The sequence below is a fragment of the Oryzias melastigma genome, linkage group LG17, assembly GCF_002922805.2.
Source record: "Oryzias melastigma strain HK-1 linkage group LG17, ASM292280v2, whole genome shotgun sequence".
NCBI classification, from domain to species: Eukaryota; Metazoa; Chordata; class Actinopteri; order Beloniformes; family Adrianichthyidae; genus Oryzias; species Oryzias melastigma.
In genome coordinates, this window is record NC_050528.1 from 5,814,308 (window position 1) to 5,834,906 (window position 20,599).

At 37.9% G+C, this 20,599-nt stretch overlaps 1 protein-coding gene across 2 annotated transcripts in view; it reads right to left on the reverse strand.

The window, feature by feature from the left end:
• The window catches only part of agap3 (ArfGAP with GTPase domain, ankyrin repeat and PH domain 3), a 202,564-nt gene that overhangs the window by 115,736 nt on the left and 66,229 nt on the right, over positions 1-20,599 (reverse strand). Inside the window, exon 1 of one of the 2 annotated variants that reach the window (XM_024273320.2) lies at positions 80-2,044. The exons of the other annotated variant lie outside the window; for it this stretch is intronic. Within the exon in view, the coding sequence (XP_024129088.1) occupies positions 80-1,616 (1,537 nt within the window). The 5' untranslated portion in view covers positions 1,617-2,044. Of the gene's footprint in view, positions 1-79; positions 2,045-20,599 lie in introns of those variants that run through there. 2 annotated transcript variants of the gene reach the window in all.

Below are 20,599 nucleotides of genomic sequence, written 5' to 3' on the forward strand. Positions count from 1 at the left end.
GCTTCTCCTCTGACCTGCGTGTTTTTGTGTGGGGCTGTAAACATGGAGCTGTGCTCAGACGAGATCTCACAGATCTTACCTTGACCTTTGTGGGAGTCATTGTCTGCCAGAGTCTCAACAGTGATGGGCTGTGACTCATTAATCTCTGGCTGGGAACAACGGCCACTGTCTTTGTCCTGCATCGGCTGGGATTCACTTTTGAAAGGCGGCTCTTTCCTCCGAAAACGGTTGACTATGAGCTGCAGTAGACTTGGCTCTTTTTGAAATTGTCTGGAAGACAGTTTGGATGGACATAGGGGTACTTCCATCACCTTAACTTTCCCCTTGTTCTGGTACTGAATGTACTGCACGCTCCCATCTTTTAGTTCCTCCCTGGAAGCTGGGAGCGCTCTCCCTGTGAGGTAGGAGAAAGGCCGTGGAGAGGCCTCTTGGGCACAACTTTTTCCTTGACAGTGATCCCCGTCAGACCCTACAGTACTTTTGTCGTGGGTTCTAGTCTTCCTGATCCTTAGGCTGAAGCTCCGTCTCAAAGTGGACAGGGTGCTTCTGGAGGCGTCAGGTTTGGGAGTTTTCGGAGCAGAGTCCACCCCTTTGTCCGTCTCCTTGTCCTTGTTCCTGTCATCAGAATTATGGCCAAACAACCTCCAACGAAAGGCTCCTTTGAGAAATCCGCCTCCATCACCACCTGCCTGTCTGAGCATCCTCTGGCTGTCAAGCTCATCATCAGAGCCCTTCTTTCTAACCTCCAGAACGGTCATACTTAAGGGCCTGGGCTTCCAGGTTCTATGACGGGCCCGAAGGGTCACCTTAGCAGGATCTAATGACTGCAGAGCGAGGATTGGATTGAGGCCATCCACAGCCATCAACTCGGCCTTCCTGCTCCTGTGGTTGTTGTCACAGATGCTCGGCCTTTTGAAGCCTTCCTGGGGTGGCGCTTCAGATGGAGCAGGTTTTGAGCCCGTCAGCATGCAGACACTCCTGGGCCTCCGCGGCCGTCCTTCTGGTTCAGGTGTAGGATCTCTTACCTCTGCAGGACCACCATACATGCTCATCGCCCTCCTTCCAAACGTGGCTTCATCCTGATGCGGACTCTGGGACCTGAGGTCACCAGCGTGACCGGTGAGGACGAGCCTCCTGGCGAGGATGATGACAGAGCATGGCTCTGAACTCTGAATGAGTCTTTCCTGGGTTTTAGCGTGAGCTGTTACCTCCGCCACATCTCTGTTGTGCTGTGCAGAGTTTCCTGAATTCTTGGAGGGTTGGTTCACAAACCTGTCCGTCTTCATTTTTAACTCCTCCTCAGCTCTTTCCACAACGGCCTCTTCTCGTTGCCTCTCTGCCCCACTCAGGGAGGGCCACCTGCTGAGCTCATGTCGTGCCCTGCCCAGCCTGGGGCTGTTCTCCATCGGCACCAAATTCATGACCTCCTTTCTGAGTTGGCAGTTTTCCACAAGGTTGCAAGTGACGTGACCCATTTTTGGCTCTGACAAAGAGGCATCTCTCTGAGTTTGTTTCAGAAGGCCAGAGATGTCATGAACTGCGTTTCCCTGGTGCTTCTGGCCACCCCCTGCACACTTTGGGGTCACGACCTCAGTCCCTCTGCTAAGGAAAAGCATAACACCCCACTAAACAGATTTTTTTACATGATTCAAGAAAACGAGCAAATGAAACAGGCCAGGTCCGTTCAGGAGATGAGAGTCGGCGATGAAGTCCTTCATGTGAAGCCTAAATTCCTATGCCAGCCATAATCCTTCACCTCTGTCACAGAGGAAAAAAGACTTCAAACAAGTCGGAGCAAAGCCTTGCTGCCACCTGCATCCTCTGGCTCCTTTACTCACACAGACATTCCCATGATGGCTCCTTTTTCTCCACACTTTTCTTCCCATCTTTGGTGCCCAAAAAGAAAAGCTGCTTGTTTTGCCATAAGGTCACATCTGTGACAGGCGGGAGGGGAAAAAAAGAACGATCCTTCTTCTTTGGCAAGTTGAGATTTGTGAGCAATCTTTGCTGTTGGCGGTGCAGACAAGCCTCCTAATCTCTGAGCTTTTGCCATGCAGAGCATGAGGGAGTGTGTCTCTGTTTGAACTTTCAGCTGCAACTCCAGGGACACATGGAAAACAAGGAGTGGATCCCATGGGCATAAGAACACGCCCTTCAGCTGACTTCAGCTCAGACACAAACCCCCAGAGAGACAGAAGAGGAGGAAGCTGATTACCCGTAATCAGGCTACAAACAGCCAATGAATAAGACTTGATGTCCTGAACAAAGAAACAAGATAAGAACGTGACGTTTTTCAAAGTTTACTGGAAAATGGGGCACATAGATTTTAAAGACCGCATGATAGCTTTGTTGGTTTGCCATCAGTCATGCGTGCTCCTTTTAAAGGTCCTGCACAGTTGCACCTTTTGAACCCCACACACAGTACAGCCATCGCAACAATAAATAACAGCGGAAAGCTTTTATTCTGCAAAGCCACATGTTTCCTACTCTAAGGCTTTGAGAACATCAAACCTGGACTGGTAACATGGACTTACCACACACTGTGCCTCCCACAGCAGCCCACACTCAGTCAGTGGGGAAAGCTTAAGCTTCGCTCCAAAATTGGATGACACCTATTTATGGCACGGAAATTGTATTCTTCGTTGAAAGGTTGCAGTGACTCTGCAGTGAGAAGAACACTCAACAATACCTGACTGCATTGTAAGCAATTTTATCCTCTATAACCCAATTATACAATACAATTGGCTCAACGGGCTTCACGTTGGTCATCGTCCAAAAACATCAAATGAATCATAAAATATAAACAATAGCTGATTGCTTAACTAAACTGGGACTTAGACCCTCCTTCTCCGTGGGGAAAAACTCCTAAAAGATCGGTTTTATTAATGAAGTTTGATTCCTAGGAAGCGCCAGAGATTGACTGACATCAAATACAGAGTTAGACACGAAATGAACCAGAAATTCTTCTCATCCTCAGCTTTATGTTCAGATTTAACTTCCATGAGAATGAAAAACAAAAGCATGACAATGCAGCAATTTCTGTTAGGACTGAAACACTGCCCCCTTGTGGTCATTACCAGAACTGAAGATTAGGACAATGGGAATGTCTTCACTGAAATATAGGAAGTCTACTTCCTGTTTAAGGAGAAAATCATTACATTTCAAAAATATTTTTACATTTTCCAACAGGTAACGTTGTCACTTTGGGAGATCAAGAATTAGGATGTAGATTAAAACTTAAAATTTTAACTCAGGAGAAAGGTTGATTTAAAGCCACACACATTGGCTAAAACTCTGTAAGAGTTAAAATGATGCTCATTGCCCCACATTACTCTTCTCTTCTTTGATTTTACATCCAAAAGATCTCTGGATATTCTTAAATCAAAAACTTGTTGTACCTTGTGGTGCATCAAGATACTTTGCTGTATCAGTTCAGTTCTAATGTCTTTGGCTGCTGGTTTGTTAAAGGATAGACTTTATGTAACTGCTTTATAAAGCTTTAAATGACCCAGTATGGACCAACCAGCACTCTCCGATCATCTGGATCTGGTATTTTGTTAGTTCCTAGAGTCAAAACTAAACGAGGAGACGTTGTATTCAGCTTCTATGCTCTACAGATCTGGAACAGACTCACCAGTTCTCAGCTGGATTTGACTAGAATGTATTCAAAAGTTAACATCCACACTCTTTTAAAATCTTATTCTAATGATCACTCCTAATATTTCTTTTGAATGTTAATTTTAATGTGTTTCTTGATTTTGAATTCATTTATTTTGACCCTTTTACCTGGTTTTGTTAATTTCTTTTTAGCTTTTTTTATTTTTAAATCTTATTCTAACGATCACTCTAAATATTTCCTTTGAATTTTTATCTTAAAGTGTAATTTCTTGATTTTAAATTGTTATTTTGTCACCTGGTTTTGTTCCAACCTTTTTAACTTTTTTTATCTTATCTAATGATCACTCTTAATATTTCTTTGAATATTTTACAGTATGTGAAGCACTTTTAACTACCTCTGTACATTAAATGTGCAAATAAACTTTACTGTGCCTTACTGTCAAATATTTTTATTACTATTGATTCTGATTTGAATTGTAACGCTCTCACTAGATGTACATTCTTGTTTTTAATGCTAAAAGATGCACTTTTAATTTTTTAATACTAAATGATTTCTCTATAAATTCTTGTTAAGCACTTTTTAACTTTGTTGCATCGTGTTAACTCTACAAAAGAATGCGACGAATTCAGGAAGTACTTTGGTATTTGAAACCTCACATACATTTACTTCCAGACATTTTTGACCAAAGCAAAGCAGTAAAGTTATAGTTGCTAACTGTTGGAGCAACCCCGCCCCCTTTCCCTTCGCATTGCTGAGAGCTCTATTAAAAACATGCATTTTTTTAAAATAAAGAAATACTCAGAAATGCAATTTTAGTAGAGCTGGGAATCGAAAAAAATATAACGAATTAATCAAAAACCTGGAAAAAATTAATCGCAAACATTTTTTTTAGGTACAGTATTTGACAAACACTTTATCTGTGAATAATCACGATATGAAATTTGTTTTTATTTAGTGCTGTCGATCAACTACAAAAGAAAAAATTAGATTAATCACACTTTTGTGTTGCGATTAATCACAATTAATCAGAATATTTTATCAGTTAAAATATATTCATACAATATGGCACCGGACTACGCATCAAATAGTCCACTCTTTGAGAAAAAAGGGGAATATACCCAAAAAAAAGTACCAAGATTAAAATACTAAAAACAGATTGAATATTTATTTCTTTTATACTGTAAGTGGCTGTGGTATAAGTGGGATGATACCCAACGAAATGTTTAAACGCACACTGTGGAAGCCTGAACCGTCGACTGTTTCTTTGATCAATTGGCGCTAATAAATATTAATGTGTTAATTCTTTTTGATTAACACGTTAACGTTCACATCCCTAAATTTTAGTTTATTTTCTAATTTTTCATCATTAAAAAAATGTCACAAAAACGTGTCAAAAAACAGATTTTTCCTCAGGATGGGTCTTGAAGAGCTCACGGTTGTGAACTTTTACCTGACCGGAAGAGGCAAAGCTTTGAAATGAGGCGAGTCTCATCGTGGAGTCGAGTCTTCAGGTCCCACTGCATGGAAGGATGCTCGGTCCGTCTGCAAACTCCAAAACACGGAAACATCCCTGAAAGGGCTCCTCTGGATCACTGCTTTCTTTCTCCTCCTGCTGTTAATTCACTTCTCTTGTATTGAGGTGAGAGTTTCTCAGAGGATGAGGAGCTGGAGTCTTCAGCATCTTTGAGTATAGTTCTGTGATGGCCTGAAGCTGTGGAAGACGTGGCCGAGAGGTCATGCGTTGTTGTTCCCTTTGAGTGGTTTTCTCCTTGTAATCTGTAAAGCAGGTGCTGGTAAGCATGAAGAAACACCTCTATGATTACAGCTAATCCATTTTCCTGTTGCCTTTGCCGTTGTTGATCCAGACAAACGGCGCTGGATAAATCCGAGGATTTCTCTCGTGTTCCGGGCTCAAACGGCTTCGGTTTTAAATCTGATTCTGGATGAAAAACTGAAGGAAGTTTGCAGAAAAACTGGACTGACATGTTTGGAGAAGTAAGTACACATTTACCAGACGATAATGTGAGCGTTGGCTCTTATCTCATCTGCATGCGTCACCCTGAAAAACTGGAGAGTCTGACTGTTTCGTTTGGCTTCCGCCTGTTTTTTTTTTTTTTAACTCTTCCTGAAGGTAGACCAAATAAAACCGAGTCTGTGGATTTTCTAAAAATAAAGTGGTCTGTTCACACATTAACTTTTGTAAGAAAACTTAAAAGAAATTCCCAAAACTTTTTCTTTTCACGCATATTTGCACAAATAAAACGATCAAACCCATAAAACCTGTTTAAAATCCAAAAAAAACATAAAATACATTTTTATTTAAAATCATTTTTTTTGTATTAATTCCAGTTCAATAGATCATATTTTCCTTTCTCATAATTTTCTGCCTTTTTTAGCTGCTCTGAATATATGTACCTTAACTTTCTACATTACAATAAATTGAACATTTAAAATGAACTCTCCCAGGATTTTCGAAATACTGACAAATGTATTTGTGGTTCAGCAGAATTTAATTTATTTTGGTAAAAAAATAAAAATAAATAAAAAATAACAGTTAAATAGCACTAAAGGATAAAAAGTTTGAATATTAAAGTTATTTTCCGTCTTCGTCTGCTTTGAAGAGACTGAATGAGTGACAGAAGAAGGCTTCGGATATTTGGCACCAACATGGAGGCTTCATGACTTATTTCTATTCAATTATTTTTCCCATTTCCTACCGACAAACCTGGAGATTTATAAGGACGGAAATGTTAAAGGTCAAAGGTTCAATAACCAACAATGCAGAATTTTTTAACCCTTTCTTTGTGTCGGAGAGTCTCAGTTCTCCCTTCATCAAAGAGGCTCCAGAATTATACAAATGATCAGAAACTTTCTTGTTCGTCATTAAGAATATTTCATAAGTGACGACAGACTCTTATTTATAACATGCACAAGTCAACAAATCACAATTTTACCTCTTTTTGTTTAAAAGACAAACTTTTGACTGTAAGACTGATACATTTTTAGATTTATACATATCAATTTTGATGTTACTGCCTAATTATTGACTTCAAACTTGACAGCTGATTTTCTTTAAGGCCAAAAATCAAGAACAGATTCTAAGATTCAAGAACAGATTCTTCTCATTTAACATCAATGGAAGTGCATCTTCACATAAGTTAAAGTCTGCCCTTGCGGCTGGATACAGGCTGTTTGTAGGTAGGCCCCCCCACATGAAATACACAGGCCAGTTGGTGAACCTGTGGAGCAAAAAGGTTTATTCTTTAGGTTTGGAGAAAATGGCGGCATGGTAAGTAAAGGTAAAGTAGCTGGGACGAAAGCAGGTCGTCTGAATTTTTTATTTTTTTAAACCCTTAGATGACACGCACAGTGCAAGGAGCCCATTGGTGGTAGAAATGACACAATCAGAGAGTACTTTGTGTGGACTTGGGCTGGGTATCGATTATAATTTCAAGAAATGATTCGATTTGATTCACCAGAGTCTGGATCGATTTGATTCAGATTTTTTTTTCGATTCTTTCAATCCTGTAATATACTTAGTGTAACATTTGTTAGTGAAATAATAAGATTGTTAATATCATCCAGTGTTACATGGATTCTGAAAATGAGAAGTTCTAACAAAAATGTTCAGATCATTAACATTGTAAACATTGTTCTGTTTCTCCTGGAGGGTGTTTCAGTTTGGCCACTAGGTGGCGATCGTGCTAAAGAAGTACACTTTATTCAAGAAGAAAAAGAAAGTATGATTTAAGTATGTGTTTTAGACCACAAATGGTTACTTGTTCGCTTTGTCCCTTTCAGGGTTGCGGGGTGCCGGAGCCTATCCCAGCCACTGATGGGCCAAATTGATAGCTGAAATCACTGAAGCTGAGAGCAAGCTAAAATATTAGCTTAATGCTAGATTTTTTCTGAAATATTAGCTAAACTCCAAATTAGTCAATAAACTAAAAAATCTTAAATTAGCAAAAATAGCTAGCATGTAGCTGAAACATTAGCTAAACTCCAAATTATCCAAAAAACTAAAATGAAAAAATCTTAAATTAGCAAAAATAGCTAGCATGTAACTGAAATATTAGCTAAACTCCAAATTATCAAAAAAAATAAACTGAAAAAAAAACAGAAATGAGCTAAAATAGTTAGCCTTTTTCTGAAGTATTAGCTCAACTCCAAATTAGCCAAAAAAAACTGAATGAATGAAAAAAAAACAAAATTAGCCAAAATAGCTAGCATGTTGCTGAAACATTAGCTAAACTCCAAATTAGCCTAAAAAACCTTAAAAAATGTCCAAAAAGCTAGCAGAATGTCATAACTTTCAACTTTACTACACTCAGGCTCGATATAATGTAAAGTAACGACTAATCGACTTTTACATTAGTTATCGACTATTTTAATAGTCGATTTGTCGTTGATTAGTCATGGCAGCTCTAGCCTCAACACACTTCAGTGCAGCCACACCTCCCTACGACCCTCCATGTGCCGGACAACCCAACAACCACAACACTTGATACTGGTGTCTATGACTATGGTCTTAATTAAATTGCTTCCTCTTTTTCTACTCACCGTTTGAGGAAATTTAAGGTTTTTTTAGCAACCAGAGAGCCACTGCATTACAGTTACATCATCGACTTGAAAGAAAAGAACCCGACTCCATGCCGCAGTCATCTACTGTAATAAGCCTGGAGTCAATAAGAGGCTGAATGGGAATATGCTTCCACAGCAACATCAATTACCTTCAAGGCTTCAGCTGTTTCCAAGGTTGTGACATTTTCTGAAGAATTATTAGCTGGAGCGACAGGATGGAATTTTCTCAACAGCCAACAGAAGCTTGTGTGTTTGTACACGGACGCAACACAACCAGCAAAAAACACTGTTGTTGTCTAGTGCTGTGCAGGATGTCGTCCGTGCCACGAGAAAAGCTGATTCTGATCAACACCGGAACGCGAGTCACTCTTTTGTGGAAACAGTTGAAAGATGGGATGAGGATCTCTGACACATCCCTCAGTGCTGCCGGCGCCCCGCCGCACCAACTCTAGGCAAGAAAATGAGCTTCAAACGGATGTAAGTACGACTCGCTCCAGTGAAGGATTCAGAATCCTCCAGAATCAGAAGATCAAACACCCCCGCATTATGGGTCTTTAGATCCCACATCCTGTCCGGACATTTATGGACCAAAATCACACCTGAACAAGCTCTCGACTTTACTGAGGGAGTAAAATATAGAGAGGCAAATATAATATAGAGGGGGCAACATAATCAAGAGAGAGAAACTCAGTAAAAGAACAACTTTGAGGGGTTCCCATCGTCTTTTAATTATAATAAGCTATTGATTTTCTTTACTTGATTTACGAGTAGCAATGATTACGGTAATTATGAGCTCTAATGATAATCAATGACTATTACATATTTGTTACCTAATGGGGGAAACATTAATGTTTACTAAGAAATGTAAAAAAAAATTCAGAGGAAAATCAAACCTGATCTTAAATGTGAAGAAATGATTTCTGGATTCATATGGAATTATATTCTGAAGATAATCAATTACTTGATGAGTGATTCATGTTACAGTTTACTGAAACCATAAAAGAATGTTTTCTGAGAATAATCAATAAGCAGGCAACTTTGTTACTTGAAAAAATCTGATCTTGATCTGATCTGTTCCCTAAATGGTCGCTTTAAGCAAAATCGGGGCCAGTCGAATGGAAGTGTTTGATAACGCTTGTTACTTTAAATCATATACATATCTCGATTGTTTAAAATTCCTAAAAAGATTCACAATCGCTCATAGATCATAATCGATAAATCTAAAAATTCTCCCCTTTTTTTCACTGCATTTTTTTCCATCTGCTTCTGATTTACAATTTGAGTAAAAAATATTCAGAAATGCAATTTAAAGCTTAATTTACTTAATTTATGCCTTCCGCCATCAAATAAGAAGATGTTAAAACACAATTTTCATCAGTTTCATCAGTTATCAAACTGTGTTGAGTGTAAACTCATCAGGTCGAGCGATGAACTGTGAACAGATCTGACCCGTTATGTGATTGATTCTGATATTAGCGGTCTGCTAGACTCAAAAGGAAAAATCCAGTTTCTTCTTCAACCAAAGAAAGAGACACAGATGAGAAGTTTCTCCAGCGACATAAAAGGATGTATGAATAAATCATCCATTCCAGTACAGAAACAGACTATGTCAGTATAAATGAGCTGGTAATGGACACAAACGACAGAAAAGGGTTTTATCTTCAATAAACATTTAAATTTGAATGACTTCTAATTAACTCTGCGTATAAATACGGCATAAAAACTGAAAAAAGCATTTAGAATATTAAATACTTAACTTAATTTCTTTGTTCTATTAGTACAAATATGAAAATGTTGAGATTTAAAGCTAATTCTGAGGGTTTTTTTTTCATTTATTTTGTTTTAAATGTGGATATTTAAACGCATTAACTCTCACTTTCTTGCATTACCATCTTGAGTATGTACTAAATTTATTTAATCTGTTTAGTAAACTTTCTTTCCAACTGTATTCCAGTCAATCGATGTGTTTTTGCATTTCACATTACAGGCATTTTCTCCTCTCCTTCCAGAACAGTCGGGTCTAAACGGGCCCTCTAAGCGCTACAAAACACATCAATCAGCAGCTTGGAGGTTTGGGAAATGTCTATAAAAACACGAGCCCTCAACACGTGACGACGAGGTTTGACAGCTCCATCGGAAGGGAAAGTTGGAAACGGCGCCGCTTCGTTTAATCTGCAACTTTAGTTTGAAAACTGCTTTACTTTCAGATTTAGTGCCACTTTTACGCAGCAGGTTGAAATATTAAACATGTGAGTTTGTGGAAGGAAAATGAGTTCAAACCTTCCTTCCTTGTTTTCTCAAATCTCTTGAATTTGACTGGAAAACCAGTCGGAGCTTCAGATCCTGAAGGACGTCTCCGCTCTACGGTGCAGTTGGGTGGCTGGAGCTATAGCCTTCGTACACGGGGGTGTTCTAAAGGGGGTCTATCAACCAACCACAGCAAATAAAAGTGTACGGGCACATAAATTCAAGTTTACAACATCGAGTAAATAAGCTCCCCGAAATGAAAAAATAAGCTGCATTCTGCAACAATTCTTATTTATTCTCACGTTTAGAGAAAAAAAAACTGTTTTTTTTTTATTTTTTTATTTACAAGCTCAGAACTTGGAAGATACAAATCAAAAAGAGTGAAAACACAGAGTTTATAGGACAACAACATTTGTGATCTTTCAGCATCTTTTCAAATTTATGGGGCTAATAAATCAGTAAATGAGCTCCATGAACGCGCCGAGTCATAAAATATGAGGGCTGACATTTCTAGTGAAAGTTTTATACTTTTTGTGTTTCTTCTGCAGTTTTTATTTGATTTACAGCGCGGTTATGATGATCACATCTACACGTTCCCCTGACTGATACACCCTCTGTAGCTTTTTACCTGCACAAAAAAAAATATTGACATTTAAAAGTCTTCCTGTTCATCTTAAAGAACCACTTTGATCTTTTTTTTAATCTATTTTAAAAGCGTTCTTAGTGGTCTTCTAATTCTGATTACTCTGTTTTTAATCAAAATCAAAATCCTATGCTGTTTGAAAGGACATAGTTTCTGCAGAGCGGCATTACAAATTCACCTCTAAATTGTGTTGGTGTGGAGTAAGCCTGCCCCCATTTCCCATCATCACTCTCTCCGGTGAAGAAATATAACATCAGTTTGTTGTAATTGATGACTTTTTTCCTTGTTGTCCACAACGTTACACTAATAAACAACATTAAAGGGTCACCAAACAGGGAAGTTGGAGGCTAACTCCGCCCACAGCTGTAATTTGAGAATCCAGTCAGAGGGGCGGGGCTTGGGAACAGGACTGTTATCATTACTGGAGCTGAACATCATGACAAAATTAAACTGTAATACCTAATTTGAACCTGTAGGGGGCAGTACACAGACAGTTTTTGACTATATTTTCAAGGATTAAACAAGTTTATTTTAATTTGACAAAAATGTGGCAACAGACAGCACTTTAAAACCCCCATTTATAGAGGTCAACAGACAAAAAAAAGTCGATTTAGGGTTTGGTTACCCATTAAATACAAGTTTTGATATTACAAATTACATGAACAAAACATAAAAACACATACCTTGCTGACCGCATTCACCAAAAAATAAAGCAAGAAAACTTCTTAACATTTTTCTCTTATTCATCTCTTCTTCCAAATGGAAGTGACATTACAGCAAAAGTTTTCTATGCCCAACAAAGTCTTAGTAAAAGGTTCCGCCCCTCAGAAATACACAAAAAAAGTACATAAATATGTAAAATATATATTTTTTATAAACGAATTAATTACAGATGCTGACACTTTTATTGTGGCAGTTAAACCCATCATCCCTCTGTTTATCCTCCCACTAGCTTACAGCCCCTCACTGTCAGGGTTCATGACCTCCTTCGAAATAACTTCTGGTTCTCTTTAAGCAAAGTAGATGTGTCCAGCCTGAATAGTTTTCGATATATTTGTCCTCCATCATCAGAAAAATCCACAATAACACTATTTTCATCAGAGTGAGACGTTAAAGTTCCAGTAGAATTCTAGGGACCATTTACTAGTCCAAATAGTAAAGCCAAAAATGATTGCAAACTCCAGGTAAAACAAACTTGATTAATATTTAGATAAGGGTTGGGCAAACCGGGGGCCAGTTAAACTATTCAATCTGGTCCACCAAACTAGATTAATTAGTTTGATTGGAAAGTCTGCAAACTCCACACAGAGAGGAATCCAGTTGGTGGTTCTTCTTCAGATCCGCCAGCTGGGAATTGAACCGGAACCTCAGAACTTCTGCATACTTTATGCCAGGAATGTCAAACTCAATCGCACACGCGGCCAAAATCCAAAACAAAGCTTAGGTCACGGGGCGAAAAACGTTTATTGAACACTAAAACTACATTTTTAAAACTGTGACTTTTTAACATAATTATGAGCTAGATATATAGTATTACCTGTGATAATGTTAGTGTGGATGCTGTAAGCTGAATTTGGCCGCTGAAGATGCTAGTACAGATAGCTGAAGATACTGAAAAAAGTGAAACTGAAAAAAGCCTAAATTAGCCAACAGCTAGCATGTGACTGAGATATTAGCTAAACTCCCAAATAGCCTAAAACATTTCAGTAAAAGTCCAAAAATCTAGCAGAATGCCCATTTTTAAAACTTTAAAACCTTTACTTTTTAAACATAACTAGAACAAATAAAAAGGCAGGAATATTATTTCAAAATAAATCAACTTAAACCTTAAATAACTTTCAACATTTACTCTCCATAAAAATATATACAGTATTTGTCAAAATTATACAAGTTAGAAATGAGCACAAGATAACATCGGGACATTAATAACAATTAAATAAAATGATCTGGAGGGCCGGATCCGGCCCTCGGGCCTTGACTTGCTTTATGCCATTCTGAAAATTTAAACATGTACTTGTTCTGCTATTTGTGGACTTTTAAAGCAACCATCCTCAGCATTTACCCAAACATTTTTTCTATTTTTTTTTTTATATTCCTAATTATTGTTTTATTTTTCATTAAGGTGTCTCCAAAAAAGATAGTGGAACATTGACCTCCGTCTAGGTTCAGAAAGTTATTCTGCATTCATGTGTTTTTTTTTTAATATTTGTCATTTTTTCTAAAGTTTTTGTGTTATTTCTGAGTCGGACAGGCATTTGACAATCAATCCTGAACACATTTCTTTAAGTTTCTTTTTTTTCTCTGGGAGACATCATCCCATAAGTGCAGTAGGTACTAAAATGAGGGAAAAAGTTAAAGTTTTGAATAAAAAAACATTGCATTTATGAACATTAAATTCCGAACAACAATCTAGTAAAATTTACTTACGTCCACAAGGGAGATTATGATCCAATCTTAAGTAAAAAAAAAATAATTTCTCTAAAAAATTACATAATATTGATGAATGTTCCCAAAGTGATTAAAACAACTTGACAATTAGATTTTACTAATAAACAATATTATTTTTGACTACTCATAAAAAAGTTGCTTACTAGAAAAATCTCTGTATTTGCATAATCTTTGAATTATTATGTAGATATTATGAGGAATAATGAAGTATATATTATTAAATCAAAAATTATGTTTTTTTTGTGTGTGTCTTTGTCCAAATTCCATGTTTTTTTTTTTTTTTTTTATACGAGGAAGAATATCAGCCACAGATCTGATCCTGGTCTGGCCCTTTTGTCAAATTTTAGATCCTTTTGTGGCCCACAAATCAAAAAGTTTGTCCATCCCTGATCTAGATGAAGAAAGAGGAAAACATGTTTTTTCTGCCGTTCCACAACATGCTCTGACCTTTGATATAAAGACGGTTTGTTCATTTGTGGACGTGTGAGCTCACCAGGAAAACAGGAATTTCTTTTTCCACAATCATTTAAGCAATTTTCAGAACAAGACAGGATTCCCCCCCTTCCTTTCTCTCTCTTTTGTTCATCCGCATTAATGCTGGCAAATCAAAAAGTCCGAAGCCTCCCGTTCAGACGGGGTGGCTTCAGACAGCAATGAAGTTTATGATAATCACGCTTGCAGTAGTGTTAGCGCGCGTGGGCGTGCAGCTCTTTAAAATTCAGCTCCACTAGCGACGAGCATACGTCACCATTGCTCCACTGCAGAGAAAATGATAGGTTCGAGGACGTCTGTGGGAGGAAAATTCAAGACGCTTCTTTCTGTCTCTGAGATTCAGGTCTGAAGGCACGAGCTGGTGCGTTTGCGCAGTGCGCCGGAGACAAAGACGCGTAAAAGGGCGGCGAGCTGGAAGCAGCGCACAAATCTTTGGATCTCATTTTCATGTTTCCAGCGACACATCACTTAAAAGCAGCACAAAAACACGGCTTGACTTTTTCTTGCAAGCAACAGTTCCATCCATGCAGCCAGGCAGTGCATTACAATCTGTTTGATGTGTCATGTTTAGAGAATCAAGGTGCAGAGAAGTGTGGAGGAGGGTTGCAATCTTGGCTTGGAGAGAGTGGAACCGCTGAGCAGAAAAAGGTCCATCTGAAATTCATTAAGTGGGCCCGCTCGGGGAACCACGTGGGCAAAAAGCTGGTTTGTCGGAGATGACAAAATGACCACAGAGAGGATGTGGGAGGAAGCTGCAGTTTATGCAGGCAGGTTGGAGTGGGCTGGTGGCTCCCAGTCCTCCTCCTCTTCCTCCTCCATGTTAGTTTAAACCCCCGCTTACTTCTGGTGTTGAATTTCATCTTCACTTTTTATGGACTGGCTGCGATAAAGAATTGTATTCTGTACATCTGATGATTTTTCTGTCCAATCACAACAAACAGTAAAGATTTACAGCTGGTACTGCAATAAATAAGATTAATTTAAAGGACCACTATGATAAAAATCATGTTTTTTGGGGGTATTTTTGAGGATGAAGGACTTATTTAAAGAAAATAAATTGCAATTCCAAGTATTTCTTTACTGAAAATGTTGTGAATCAGAAAAAAAATGACGTTTGTAAACATTGTTCTGTCTCTCCTGGAGGCAGTTACAGTTTGGCCACTAGGTGGCAACTGCACTAGAAGAAATAATTAGCAAAAACAGTGTTTTAGACCACAAATAGCTACTACAAAAAATATTTCCTTAAAATAGTTTGGAAAATTCCTGCCTGTGAGTTTATAAAGATGTCAGCAACGTATGTTAGCATTAGCTGTCCAATGGGAAATCCCATTAAACGTTAGCATCAAGCTAACAGACTTTAGCATTATGTGCTAATTCGATTTATATTTTTTACTAATTGATTTTTCATCTATTAAGTTTAGATCGATTCATCAATTTTATCAACCCAGCCCTAAATAATACCTTTTTATTGTAATGCTAATGCTGTGTTTGAGGAGTAACCTCGGGTTTACACTGCATCCGGTCCGGCTCCGGTGTGACTACCAGAGTCTTTACTTAACTTGAAAAGTTTGGGATGCACTCACTGCATCCAGTCCAGTCTGGCCTCTCAGGCACTCTGTTTCATTGCTGGACGCCCGAGCCGAGGCGGATCACTTTTTTGTGAATTTAGAGCGATTAACGACCTTCAAAATAAAACCTATTTCCGCTGTTTTCACCGCAGTGTGAGCGGTGAGGGGCTGTAAGCCAGCAGGAGTTAGATGGATGATGAGATATTGGGATGGGCTTACTCCACACCAGCGGTTCCACCCACAATTCAGAGGGCAATTTCTAATGAACCCCTGTTGCTCTGCAGAAACTATGTCCTATAAAACAATTTGATTTGGGCTAAAAATGACATCATCATAATCAAAGACCACTGGAACTCTTGAGGCACTTCATGATTCGGTTACAATTCAGGAGGCAATGACTCAATTATGAAACGATTATCAGAGCATATTTAATCTGTATTTTTTAGAAATAAAAGACTTAGACTAATATTACTTATTTTTCTCCACCAAAGTGCATTTTTAAGCAAAGCCAACATCAATTAATGTGTTTCAAAATGCAATTCGATTGATTCGCTATAAAATCAGATTCAAACAAACTCTGCAGCTTTTTTTCTGTCTGTTTTTTTGCACATGTGATGCAAACAAAAAACGTCCAATCACAAGCTTGCTTCTTCTACCTAAATAAAATGTATCTATTTAAGATATTGTTATTTATAGCTTTAAATGCCAAATGAACAATAAATATTTAGATTTCAGCGATTTTGGTACTGTATCACCTAGTAGTAGTTTTAGTAGTGTTTTAACTATGATCAGGAAGTTTTTAACCAAAATCCTACAAATTAAATGTCTTAAAAAGACGTTTTTCATGTTGATCTGAAGCCTCTGCTTCCAAAATCTCCTCTGAGGGGGCGTGGCCTACAAGGAGTAACAGCCTTCCTGCATTAAGTGTTGTATAACTGGTCACTGGTCTGCAGCATACCCGTAGGAAAAAATGTGCATGACACTTTCTACGCTAATAATATTTTGCTGGTATTCACCCCTAGAGGCCGTGACCTCTGACTAAGACCTAAGAGGCTGATACTGGTGATGATTGAGCTGAAAGTAGAAACTTGTGTAACAACACTACCTGGGATCTCTCTTCCTCCAATTTCCTTTTCTTCTAAGAGTAACTTGTAATTTGTGGTACTCGTCTAAACCTCAGCTCTCTTTTATCACGCCGCCATCCTGCTGCAACAACCTTGCACTTGTTCAAATAAATGAATCTGCCAATCACCAAACAATCGGTGTAATTCGTTAAGCTAATGGTACCTTCCAGACCCCGAGTATCTTTAACACAAAGATCACTTCTGATCACATCTACACGAAGCCGTTCTGCTTCTTTCAAGATTCCTTTGGTGCCATTCTAAAAAAACCAAAGTCCAAAAATAGTGACACATTTGGGCACAAGCTCTCCCCATGTGATTCTTCACGCCTTTTGTCTTTGTTCCCGTGCCGCCCATGCACGCTGAGACAATAGGCACCATTTTCACCAAAAAAAAGAAAAAGTCAAAGTACTATGCTTCCTACAACCGAAGCCCATCTGAACTAACGTGGACGACAACAGCTGATCTAACTGGATCTTTCAAAGAAACGGAAAAAACGGAAACCTCTTGCAGCAGATAATTATGCCATCAGTTTTCCATGGATAACAGCTCAGGGGCAGAGATGCACTGTTGCTTTAGTGGTTTTAATTGTTACGTTCACTTAACTACTGCGACTGTGACTGATGAGGATCTGCAGATTTATGTGGAAGGAAAAACATTTGGTTCCCAACAAGTTACTCACATTTAATAGCAATGATGAAGAGCTAAAGTCAGAAACATTAAAAAAAAAAGGTTTTCCCAAAAGGACAGAAATCAATTTTGCCCTAAAAGTCTGAAAAGTGCAGCTCACATCCCCTAAATGTGAGCCATTAGCGTGAAATTGAATAACCTCCAAATTGTTTATGGTGTAACATCTCTACAGAAATGACAGGCCATTAATATTGTGGATGATGTATTCCGATAGAGAGAAGCTTAAGCTAAATGATACAGAAAATGTCCAAACTCAAGCATCAGTTATGGATTCAGAGCCCTCTTTGTCAGTGTCAGAGATGCTACACAACATTTTTCACAGCACTTAACAAAATAGAGCGCCATGCTGCCACTGCCCAGAAGCATCCGTCATGCTCTTTGCTTCCTGCAGGTCAAGGTGACCGAGAAACTTCCACAAACCCACCAGAGGACATCGCTTCAACGTCTTCTGATTACAAGCACATTTGAAAGTCTCAGCAGAAAATCAGCTGAGGCACAACTTTAAAAACAAAAAACAGCTCCAAAAGTTCAGCAGATGAAACATGGCTCCAACGTAGCGAACACACATCCATGTTCTGCCTTTGTGAGGGCATCAAAACTGCTGATCCGAAGATATCAAGCTCCCAGAGCGGCGCCGCCGCGTGCTGAGTGCTCACTTTCATCACCTCGACGTGATGTCCGACTGCTGGTGCTTTCACAGGTTTAACAGAATCCAAAAGATACACAAAAACATTTGGAAAATGGGAAAATTGTTTCACTAAGGACAATTTTAAACTGTGCAGAGGCTTCAATATGCCGAAAACCTGATGACAGTTAAATGGATTTTATGTAAATCTGTTTCAAAATGTTAAAAATTTGATCGATTTAAGCAATTTTCAAATTGAAAGCCAGCAACTAGTAGGAAAAAAACCCCAAAAACCTGAATATTCTTACATGAAACAGTAGAACGGTTCAGGTGCATGCTATTGTTTCACCTGACAGTTACGATACAAAAAGTATGTTTGGTCATTTATTTATTTAAAAGACATTTGAAACTGAGGCTTCAAAAATCTCAAATGTGTTAGCACATGTCATCAGGAATAGGAACATTTTATTTCTAAGACATGGGGTGCTGTTTGTAAAGCCATATTTTTGGTAATTTAGTCTGTTTTAGGAGAAAGAAAAATCAGGTTTAAGTTTTCAAATGTATATTTTTACCTTTTATTCACATATTTCTAAAAGTTACATTCACTAACTAAATATTTAGTAAGCAAGCTAAATGTTTAATTCTAAGTTACATATTTATTTTATAGTTATAAAACCTTAAATATTTAGTTTGCAAATTAAATATTTATGTCTGACATGAATATTTATTTTCCAAACTAAATATTTATTTTTTTAAATAATTATTTAGCTCCAAACTAAATATTTAGTTCGGAACAAAATATTTAGTTTACTAAAATTAAATATTTAGTTTGGAGCTAATATCAGAGCTAAATATTTAGCTCCAAACCAAATATTTAGTTTACTTACTAAATATTTAGTTTGGTTTAGTTTGGTTTACTTGCTAAATATTTTGCCTGGAACTAAATATTTAGTTTGGAACTAAATATTTAGTTAGTAAATGTTGCTAAAATGGAGCTTATTTTTTGGCTCCAAACTAAATATTTAGCTCTAAACTAAATATTTAGTTTACTTACAAAATATTTTGTTTGGAGCTAAATATTTAGCTTAAAAAAGGAGATATTTAGTTTCGAACTAAATATTTATGTCCAAACATAATATTTAGCTTACTTAGTAAATATTTAGTTTGGAGCTGAATATTTAGTAAATGTTGCTGAAAATGTAACTAAATGTTTAGCTCCAAACTAAATATTTAGTTTGGAACAAAATATTTAGTTTATTTACTATATTTAAGTTTATTGACTAAATACTAAAAAACTATCTAGTGCCACGGATTTTAAAAGCAATTTGGTAATTTATAATTGCATTTATTTAAAGGCAAATATGCTGTCATCGATTTCACAAAGTAAAAAACTATTAAATACAAGCATTTTACGAATACTATTTATTAATCCACTGTGTTCTACTGATGAAAACCTGGAAAATCAAAAATAAATCAAAAATATATTTTTTTCACCTTAATTGTTCAAACCCAATGCATTGTGGTCTATATTCGCCAAGCTAGTGAACATCAATGTAAACTGATTTTTCACAAATTTAAACTCCTCATACAGCGTATCATCTATCTTCTCGTATTTCCTCCTGTTGCTCGCACATTTGTTACCAAAATAATCTGAAAATGTAATACATGAATCCCTAGCTCAAGCCGAACGCAACGATACAACATACGACATGATTATATTAGGAATGTGGGTGTGGTTAACAAAGAACCTCCGTTGCCAAGGAAATCCAAAAATTTAGTTTAGCCAATTCTTCTAAAAGTTACATGGATCTGTTTGTTACCCCCCGACGATCAAAAAATCAAATGGTTGCTATGGAGATAAAATCAAAAGAAAGTGGCCATTTTGAAAAAAAACTGTTTTTTTTTTCATAGATTGGTCATAACTAGCTCTGACCAGGATGGTAGAGGTAGAAGGGGAGGGTGAGGGGCGTATAGCAGCTCCTCAGCCAATAAAGGCGGGTTAAACGGGGGTGGCGAGGACAGTGGTCCTTTAATTTAGCTTAAACTTTAATTATATTTTTGTATATATGGATGCACAACGTCCCTTTCTTAGTAAACAACACCCCCCACCACAGTATTTACTGGAGGCCTCTCATTTCCATTTAATAAGAAGCATCTTGTGTGCCGGGCATGTTGAGCGCACATTATTATTTACCATTAAAGCCTCATTGAGACTGAACATGTCGTAACCTCCAGCACCTTGGATTCAGCCCATTTTTTGGTCCCATGCCTCAAAGGTTTCACGCTCTTATTTTGACATGCACGCATTTGCAGCTCCATTCATCGCTCGTGTTCTTTAAAGTCACATAAGCTGCTTAATGAGCTGAGAATTTTGGTTTTGGGGGGCAAGTGGAAACCAACCCCTGAGCAACACAAACGACACGGGATTGTGATCTCCTCCTTGTTCTTGTCCTCCTCCTGCATCTTTTCACACTCCGTTCTCCGTGCCCACTCGCTTCCACCCACGGCTCGCCGTGTGCAGCATCAGGAGGATCCCCAGGAGAAGGGAGACCTGTTCTTCAGCTG